The 10,710-nt window shown below is 36.3% G+C and overlaps 1 protein-coding gene across 1 annotated transcript in view; it reads left to right on the top strand.

Annotated features, from left to right (window-relative positions):
• lrrc74b (leucine rich repeat containing 74B) overlaps positions 1–10,710 on the top strand; it is a 33,302-nt gene that overhangs the window by 511 nt on the left and 22,081 nt on the right. The window contains exon 2 of the mRNA XM_056456849.1: positions 5,375–5,540. Coding sequence (XP_056312824.1) covers positions 5,375–5,540 — 166 coding nt within the window. The remainder of the gene's footprint in view (positions 1–5,374; positions 5,541–10,710) is intronic.

Genomic DNA, 10,710 nt, shown 5'->3' with positions numbered 1-10,710 from the left:
TCATGTATTTACTGCTGAAGAGACCGACCTGGACAGATTGTTGTGCATAGATTAAGTTTATTAAAGTTTTTAAAACTTTTAAAGGCCTGTTTCCACTGAGTGGTACGGTACATTTATCCACAAGTATTTATGTGTGCAAAGCATCTGTGTTGTGAGAAGTGCTTTTCATATGATATGTGAGTGACCCATACAGCTTTATTGTAGACATTTCCTCGAGTGAAAATGACGTCGACTGAAACTTTGTCATAAACCACGAACACCAAAAGGGTATGCTTGTTAGTGGAAACGCAAGCCTGATAAAGGTGACCCGTACCAAACCGTACCGTACCGTACCAGTCAGTGGAAACGAGCCATAAATCATTTGTCCATTTTTTTATTTTATTGTAAAAGGGCACCTATTTTACCCCTTTCTTCAAGATGTAAGTCTTTTGTATCTCCAGAATGGGTCTGTAATGTTTCATCTCAAAACACCCATCAGATTATTTATTTTACTTTTCAGAAGTTGGTCATTTTCATCTCTGAGCATCCTGTAGTTATTTTTGTGGCCTATGCCTTCAAAGCTAGTTTTCCCCACCCACCATTCCCATGTGCCTGTCAGAGTGTGCCTCAATCTCCACCCTCGGCTGCATCAGATAAACAGTACAGTGACAGACATGAAGGAAGCACATCTAATGTAACATTTGTGAGAAATACTACAGTAAGAAATTTACCAATGATCATTTGATGTATTTGTTGTGGAGATGTAACGATGAGTCACACACAATGTTGTTACAAGGTTCGCACGCATGCATACACAGAAACACACACACAGCGTGCGCGTTTAACGTTGCACTGTTTTGCACAGCAAATGTGACAGGATACAGGTTAATATCCACTGCTGTATGGATATCTGTCATGTTATTGTACAAAATAAACCTGATTTAACGTCCACAAACTGGGATTGAAACGTCTTCTTTTATAATTGTACTGACATGCGGCTGTGGTAATGAAGACGGTAAAATCACTGTAATTCATTAACATGCACTGTTTTAAAAATGTTTTAAACTTGTAAAACTCATTCTTGATTCACATTTGATGATGATTGATGATCACATAGAGCTGAACAGATCTTTAATATCAGTTGCTTTTCTCATGTCCTGTCTTGTTGATATGATTATACGCGTTACTACAGAGACATTTTATTATTTGCCTGTCAGTCAATTTGGTGGACAGGAAAACCTTATGTCTTACGTCACGTTGCGGTCGGCCTCAAAATGGGAGGGATTTGGATCCTATTTTAATATCAGGAAATCAAAAAAAGAGGCTTATTGTGTTTCGCTCCAAAATGACTGTGGACACACTATACCTACACACTGTTCTGCCTACAAAAGATGATTTTTATTCAGATTTTCATCTGCCCTTTAAAGAAAGTTTCTGTTGGAAAATAAAGTGTATGGATGCAAGTAGAGCTATATATATATATATTATTTATATATTATATATATATATTTATTTATTTATTTATTTATTTATTTTTTTTTTTATGAAATTATTATTGTATTATTAAATGTATTAAATTCTATTTTTTTTTTTAATTGGGCAAATAAAAATCATTTCCATCTGGGCCATTTGAAAAAATCCTTAGTGTTTAGTGCTGTATGAGTCTAAAGTTTCATTCATAATGACCTTAAAAATGTCTTAAAATGTTTTAAATTTGACTTGAAACCCTAAATAAATGCTTTGTGCTTCTATTCAAGTTTTATTTTATTTTATTGGGTTTTTGATCAAACAAGGTACATTACAGTGCAGGTATTCAGTAACGAAGGTATTTCCTCTTTTTTTTCTCCTTTTTAAGCAACAAACCAACTTAAGACAGAAACAAATTAACATGCTAAAAGAAGAATAAGAAAAAGAAATGTATTCAATAATTAAATTAAACAAATCTAATTAGGCAAGCCAAGTTTATTTATATAGCACATTTTATACACAATGGTAATTCAAAGTGCTTTACATAAACAAGAATTTAAAAATAAAAATGATTAAAAACAGATTAAAATGTGTTAAAACAGGTTTTATAAGAATGAAAAAGAAAAGAAAGAATTAATAATGTGATCTGTCGGATGTAGCACAGTGCTCATTCAGTAAAGGGACAGCTAAACAGATGTGTTTTCAGTCTTGATTTGAATGTGCCTAATGTTGGAGCACATCTGATCATTTCTGGAAGCTGATTCCAGCAGCGAGGGGCGTAGTAGCTGAAAGCCGATTCACCCTGCTTTGACTGAACTCTTAGAATTTCTAGTTTATATGATCCTAAAGATCTGACTGATCTATTCATGGCAAGTAGTTTTTTTGTTTTATATAAACTTTCTCTGAAATTTTTATTTAGAACCTCCACTAAATGACTTCTGCTGCTTGTTCAATCTACGTATTTAAAAAGAGTTGAAACAACACAATTCTTAAGTATTTTGGAACAGCTTAATTGTTTTATGTTTAATCCATTTAAATTAGTAAAAATGATTAACCAAATCCAACAGCTTGCTTTTAACAAATGATTGAAATTAGTTTCTTACACTTCACTGTACAAAGTTTTCTCCAATTTTTGGTGCTCTTACTCCGCTGTCAATCCTGCAATCCCCCGCATGAGTCTGTCGTTCAGCTCCCATAGAGGATAAATTGTAAACGCCTGCTCATCTCAGCACCAGTGGGCACATACAGTACAGTACAGTACAAACCATCTGCCTTCATGCTGGAATATTAGACCACTTTACACACAATACAAAACAAGATAAATAGATAGATAGTTAAATAGATGATGTTGATAGATGGATATTCATTATATTTTGTGGATGGATGGATGGATGGATGGATGGATGGATATTCATCACATTTCATTGAAAGATGGATGATGGGTGGATAAATTGTTTTTCATAGGAAAATGGATGGGTTTTTATAATATTTCCTAAGATAAATGGATGGAATGATATTTTCAAATTTCATTGATGGATGGATGGATGTTTATTCATCATTTTTCATTGAAAGATGGATGGATAATTGGATGGAGGGATTGATATTCATCATATTTCATTGAAAGATGGATGGGTGCATATTATACATATTTTATGGATGGATAGCTGTAGATTTTCATCTTATTTTATAGCTGAATGATGAATGGATGGATGGATGGATGGGTGGATATTCATTGAATATTTCATAGAAAAATGAATGGCTATTGATCATATTTCATAGAAAGATGAATGAATATTTCTCAAATTTCATTGATGGATGGAAATTCATCATATTTCATCGAAAGATGGACGGATGCATGAATGTATGGATATTTAACAAATTTCATCAATGGATGGATATTTAACATATTTCATTGAAAGATGGATGGATGGCTGGATATTAAACATATTTTATGGATGGTTATATATATATATAGTTATATATATAGTTATAGATATTCATCATATTTCATAGCTGAATGATGGATGGATGGACGGGGGGTTTTCATCATATTTCATAGAAATATGGATTGATAGATATTAATTAAGTTTCATTGATGGATAGACGACTGGATGGCTGAATGGATATTCATCATATTTCATTGAAAGATGGATAGATGGATATTCATATTTCATGGATATAGATATAGATATTCGTCATATTTCATAAATGGATAGATATATATATATTTATCATGATGATATCCATCCATTTTCTATAAAATACAATGAATATCCACCCATCCATCCATCATCATTCAGCTATGAAATATGATGTCTATAAATGTCCATCCATCCATCAATGAATTTAATAAATATCCATCTCTCCATTCTCTATGAAATACAATGATTATCCAGCCATCCATCCATCATCATTCAGCTATGAAATATGATGTCTATAACTGTCTAATCATAAGATGTTGTTGTTGTTGTTGTTATTATTATTATTATTATTATTATTATTATTATTATTATTATTATTATTATTATTATTATTATTATTTTACCAGGAAAGACACATTGAGATTAAAAATCTTTTATTACAAGAGCGTCCTGGCCAAGATTGGGCGGTACACATGTCACATGGGTCTAACAAACAACAACAAAAATTGACAGTTAACATGAATCATTCTAAATTTCTAAATCATTTATCCTCTTTTTCAAAGCATTTAGTGAAATCAACTCTTTAAACTGCAACTTTGTATGTAGATTATTCTATGCAAAAGGTGCTGCGTATTTAAAAGCCTTTTTTTCCCATCTCAGTCCACACTTTAGGAACAGACAGTAAATAATATCCTGTGACCGAAGGCCATAGTTATGAACAGGCGTTTTACAAATTTAACTCTGTAGATATGATGGGAGTAAACTTGGAGTTAAATGTCCATCCATCCAATTATCCATCCATCTTTCAATGAAATTCAATAAATATCCATCCATTCATGTATCCAGCAATGAAATTTGATAAATATCATTCCATCCATTTTTCTATGAAATACGATGGATATCCACCCATTCTTACATCATTCAACTATGAAATATGATGAATATCTATGTCTAACCATCCATGAAATATGATGAATATCCATCCATCCATCTTTCAATGAAATATGATGAATATCCATCCAGCCATCCAATCATCTCTCCATCAATGAAATTTGATAAATATCCATCCATATTTCTATGAAATATGATGAATATCCACCCATCCATCCATCATTGAAATATGAAATATGATTATCTGTCCATCCATAAAATATGTTAAATATCCATCCGTCCATCTATCTCTCAATGAGATATGATGAATATCCATGCATCCATCCATCCATCCATCCAATGAAGTTTGCTAAATTTCCATCCATACATTTTCTATGAAAAACAATGAACATCCACCCATCCATCCATCATTCGACAATGAAAGATGATGTCTATAACTGTACATCCATAAAATATGTTAAATGTCCATCCATCCATCAATCAATGAAATATATTTCATTGAAAGATGGATGGATGGATATTTAACATTTTTCATGGATAGTTAGATATAGATATTCATCATATTTCATAGTTAAATGATAGATGGATGGATGGATATTTAACATTTTTTATGGATGGACAGATACAGATATTCATCATATTTCATAGTTAAATGATGGATGAATGGGTGGATATTCATTGTATTTCATAGAAAAATGGATGGATGGATATATATCAAATTTCATGGATGGATATTCATCATATTTCATGGAAGGATATATATATATCTAAATTCACACTCATAAGATTACGAGGGGTGACAGTTTAAACATTTCACAGAACTCTGTTACTATCCATGCAAAGCTCTCTGCAGTATCAATGCATCAGTTATCTAAATGTTGAATCCTCTCGCTCAGAGGGTCTCCAGATCCTCCAGTCTGCAATACAGCATCAGCTCAGGCCATCAGGATGAAGAGCGGACTACTGAAGATGAAGATAAAGATGAAGATAAAGGTGGAGGAGAGCAGCAGCAGGCAGATGAGGAGGATCTCGCCTCAGACCTGGAGCTGGACACATTTCACAGTGAGTTTTCTTAATAGTAAGCATGTGAGAGGCGGTGCGAGTGGGTGATACACATTCTCATAGAGGGTGTCAAAGAGCTGAGGACCACACAATATGATGGGGCCACTCGACAGGGAATAAAACAGGCAAACGGCCGTGAGTCATGCTTATAATTTCAGACAATCCTCTCTCTCTCTCTCTCTCTCTCTCTCTCTCTCTCTCTCTCTCTCTCTCTCTCTCTCTCTCTCTCTCTCAAATGTAAATTCAAATTCAAAAATTGCTATATTGGAATGACAAATGTTACAGACACACACACACACACACATATTCTGTATACACTGACCGCTTTACTAGGTACACTTGTCCAGCTGCTTGTTAATGCAAATTTCTCTTCAGCCAATCACATGACAGCAACTCAATGCATTTAGGCATGTAGACATGGTCAAGACGAACTGCTGCAGTTCAAGCATCAGAATGGGGAAGAAAGGGGATTTAAGTGACTTTGAACGTGGCATAATTGTTGGTGCCAGATGGGCCGGTCTGAGTATTTCAGAAACTGCTGATCTACTGGGATTTTCACGCACAACCATCTCTAGGGTTTACAGAGAATGGTCCGAAAAAGAGAAAATATACAGTGAGCGGCAGTTCGGGCGCAAATGCCTTGTTGATGGCAGAGGTCAGAGGAGAATGGCCAGACTGGTTCCAGCTGACAGAAAGGCAACAGTAACTCAAATAACCACTCGTTACAACAGAGGTATGCAGAAGAGCCTCTCTGAACACACAACACGTCCAACCTTGAGTCACATAGGCTACAGCAGCAGAAGACCACACTGGGTGCCACTCCTGTCAGCTAAGAACAGGAAACTGAGGCTACAACTCGCACAGGCTCACCAAAATTAAACAAAAGAAGATTGGAGAAACATTGCCTGGTCTGATGAGTCTCGATTTCTGCTGCAACATTCGAATTGTAGGGTCAAAATTTGCCATCAACAACATGAAAGCATGGATCCATCCTGCCTTGTATCAATGGTTCAGGCTGGTGGTGGTGTAATGGTGTGGGGGATATTTTCTTGGCACTCTTTGGGCCCATTAGTACCAATTGAGCATCGTGTCAACGTCACAGACTACCTGAGTATTGTTGCTGACCATGTCCATCGCTGTATGATCACAGTGTACCCATCTTCTGATGGCTACTTCCAGCAGGATAACGGGCCATGTCATAAAGCGTGAATCATCTCAGACTGGTTTCTTGAACATGACAATGAGTTCACTGTACTCAAATGGCCTCCACAGTCACCAAAACTCAATCCAATAGAGCACCTTTGGGAAATGGTGGAACGGGAGATTCGCATCATGGATGTGCAGCAGACAAATCTGCAGCCAGCGTGATGCTATCATGTTAATATGGACCAAATTCTCTGAGGAATATTTCCAGTACCTTGTTGAATCTACGGCTCGAAGGATAAAGGCAGTTCTGAAGGCAAAAAAGGGTCCAACCCGGTACTAGTAAGGTGTACCTAATAAAGTGGCCAGTTAGTGTAAATATCTTTTGGCTTGACTCTAAATTATACAATATTGCCAAAGCTTGAAATATGCGGACAAATATGAACATATCACAATTTGTTAATTTTTTTATCACAAATATTTATTTATGATTTTGGATGTGGTTTTGTAAGAAGTCGGGGTACAGTGGAGTTGAGGATCCAAATGCAGTTTATTAAGAATCATCAGGCAGGCAAAGGTTAAAACAGGGACAGACGCATGGTCAGGACTGGCTGCAAAAAACGTAGACAGAAAAACAAAGCAAAGGTCAACTATTCCAGCATATGTTTTACGCAGCGGATGCCCTTTCAGCTGCAACTCGGTGTTGGGAAACACCCATACACACTCATTCTCTCACACACACACACACACACTCATACACTAAAGAGAATTTAGCAAAGACATGCACTTATAGTGCATGTCTTTGGACTGTGGGGGAAACCGGAGCACCCGGAGGAAACCCACTCGAACACGAAGAGAACATGCAAACTCCACACAGAAACACCAACTGGCTCAGCCGGTAACTTAAACTAGCGACCTTCTTGCTGTGAGCCGACAGTGCTAACCACTGTGCTAACCACTGTGTTGCACCAGGTGTCTTTATAGTACTAGTTATCAGTCCATCATGAACTTCTAGTTGCGTGTGTGAAATCAGGGGGAATCAGGAACTGGTGTGTGAGTGCAAAGACTTCTGGGAGTTGAATTTCATATAGTGGCAGATGTGTACAGGCTAGATCGCTGGTGACCATGACAGTTCTTAAGTAATGCTTATTATTTTTAGGATGTGTTTAAGGGTCTTGTGAAAACACAAGAGTATCTCAATTCAGTTCAAAAGAGTTTTATTAGCAAGACTTATCAGGTATCGCCAAAGCATTGCGGATTTCCTAAACAATGCAATGGGTGGCACTGTGGCTCAGTGGTTAGCACTGTGGTCTCACGGCAGGAAGGTCGCTGATTTAAGTCTCGGCTGGGCCCCGTGTGGGTTTCCTCCGGGTGCTCTGGTTTCCCCCACAGTCCAAAGACATGCACTATAGGTGAATTGGTTGAACTAAATTGGCCATAGTGTGTGAATGTGTGTGCGGGTGTTTCCCAGTACTGGGTTGCAGCTGGAAGGGCATCTGCTGCGTAAAACATAATCTGGAATAGTTGGCGGTTCATTCCACTGTGGTGACCCCAGATTAATAAGGGACTAACCCGAAGGAAAATGAAGGAATGACTTCTCTCTTTTATTTTAAATAATTAATAGTATATAATTGTGGGGAAAATATAAAAGAATTCGAATCAAACCACACACAATTAGAAATTTGATAAATGCATACACAAATAAGAAAAAAGACTTATATACTAACACTCATGCAGATAATCTCTCTCTCTCTCTCTCTCTTTTTTTCATTTTCACCTGCTTGTTCTGCAGATAGCGAAACACCTACACACTCCTCTGCATATACATAAATCAGGGCTCCGTCATCTCTCACTATCTCTCTGATGACTGTTTGTTCAGCTTATTAGAGATAGCCATCTGCTAGCTAGATGACTGCTGTGTGCCTCCGCATAGCTTAATGAATGGCTGGGGAATTTTCCCCGTTCATGATAATTGCGCATCTCAATGAGAAACAATGAGAAACTGTTGTCGTATTCGGTTTACAAAGTCACACCAGTTCATGTCCATTGAGCTGCATACGCAACACTGGTTATTGACTGCATTAACTGTGCTTAGGTTAAGGAAAGCGTTGCTGTGTTTTGCTAGTTTTAAACTATAGGGCTGCACGATACTGAAAATATATGCAACCTGCAATGTTTTTGTTGAGTATTACGATAACTATTTTTATTACGATATAACATCTCTCTGCTATTTTTTCATTAACAATGTTTTTAAATTATTTATTTATTTAATGATATTAAAAGGGACCTATTATTTCCCTTTTCACAAGATGTAAAATATGTCTCTGATGCCCCTAGAGTGTGTATGTGAGGTTTCAGCTCAAAATACCCCACAGATAATGTTTTACAGCTCTTTGAAGCTGCCTCTTTTAGGCTTTGATTTTAATTGTGGTGTTTTGGTGACTGTCACTTTAAATTCAAATGAGATTGTGCTCTCATTTTTCAAAAGAGGCCGGAGCTACAAATCCCTATGTGTCAGCATAGTGGCAGATTCAAAAACACACATGCCAATACTTTCGTTTTTCCCAGGAGTCTCTTGTATTTCTATCCCATCTCCTGCCACCCTCGAGTTTTGTTATATCTTCCAGAAAACTCTCATGATTTCCACTAATAACAGAATAAGTCCCCTTTAAAACAAACAGGTAAACAGTGTTTTCAGGTCTAATTCATTCTAATTTCGAGTAAAAAAAAAAGGCGAGTGAGTGAAAAACTCAGCAGATATTCGGTCTCTGATTTGACTGTTCTTCTTCTCTCATCATTAAATTAGATTAGATTAGATTCAATTTATTGTCATCACACATGTACAAGTACAAGGCAACGAAATGCAGGTAAATGGATGGAATGGAAATCATGTCTCTTTCCATTAAGTATTTTTATTTTCAGCTTTTGCTTTACCTTTTGGCCATTCCAGCCAATAGCAGAACAGGAACTGCAAGGGAGGTGGGAATAAAAATAGTAAGACCCCATCTGATTGTTCAAATAAACAACCAATGTATAAAATAAATGTAATTTATCACACATGCCTAAGATACGTATATTGCATGCTATTATTTTAAAGCTATTTTAATTGTTAAATAGGCAAGTAAATGTAATTAGGAAGGTTATTGGACAAAAGGGGTTCTGTTAATTAGCCAAACAATGGGCTCTATTTTAACGATCTATGCGCAATGTCTAAAACGCATAGCATAAAAGCATTAAGGGAGTGTTTCAACTTTTGCTATTTTAAGGACAGAAAAATATGGTCTGCACCCTAGCGCATGGTCTAACAGGGTTGTACTTATTCTCTTAATGAGTTATGGGTGTGTTTTGAGCATAACATGCATTAAACCAATTAGAGTTTCATCTGCCATTCCCTTAAGAGCCAGTTGCGTCACGTCATGGTGCATTTGCTATTTACATGGCATACTTTGTAAGTGGACAAGCTGAACGCTTCACTAGCGAGAAAACAGTTAAACAGACTGTCTGCGTGAGGATGACGAATGAGCCTCCTCCATTCGACCTCTTTACTTTCTCTTTACTTTACTTCTTTATTTTCGTGGAGTAAGGAAACTATAGAAACTCACTCCACTGAAGACATCCATTAGCCTACATATTAAATTCTGTTTGTTAAGCGCAAATATTTGTTTCCAAACTATTTCTAAATTCAGTTCTAATTTCCAGCAAAGAATAAATGAACAATAATAACAAAGTGTGGTCAAAAAACTGAGTTATATTCAAACCCATGTCCTATTCTTATGCCCCATATGGGGATGCATACGTCTCTAAAACCCGACAGGTGGACAAATCTAAACTTGTTTTTATTAAACCAAATATAAATATGCATATCATAACTAATACTGCTAATAATAATACCATTATACAAATGCAAATTGTCATGAATAAACAGATCTTTGTGTGTTGCTGTACATCCTGTGTGTATTAAGCAATTTATAAGCGTTTGAACCCACATAGGTGCATAACTAACGCGGTATGTGCTGTACTTTAGAGC

Source organism: Danio aesculapii, chromosome 5, assembly GCF_903798145.1.
Source record: "Danio aesculapii chromosome 5, fDanAes4.1, whole genome shotgun sequence".
Taxonomy (NCBI): Eukaryota; Metazoa; Chordata; class Actinopteri; order Cypriniformes; family Danionidae; genus Danio; species Danio aesculapii.
This window is presented reverse-complemented; position numbering and strand designations above follow the sequence as displayed.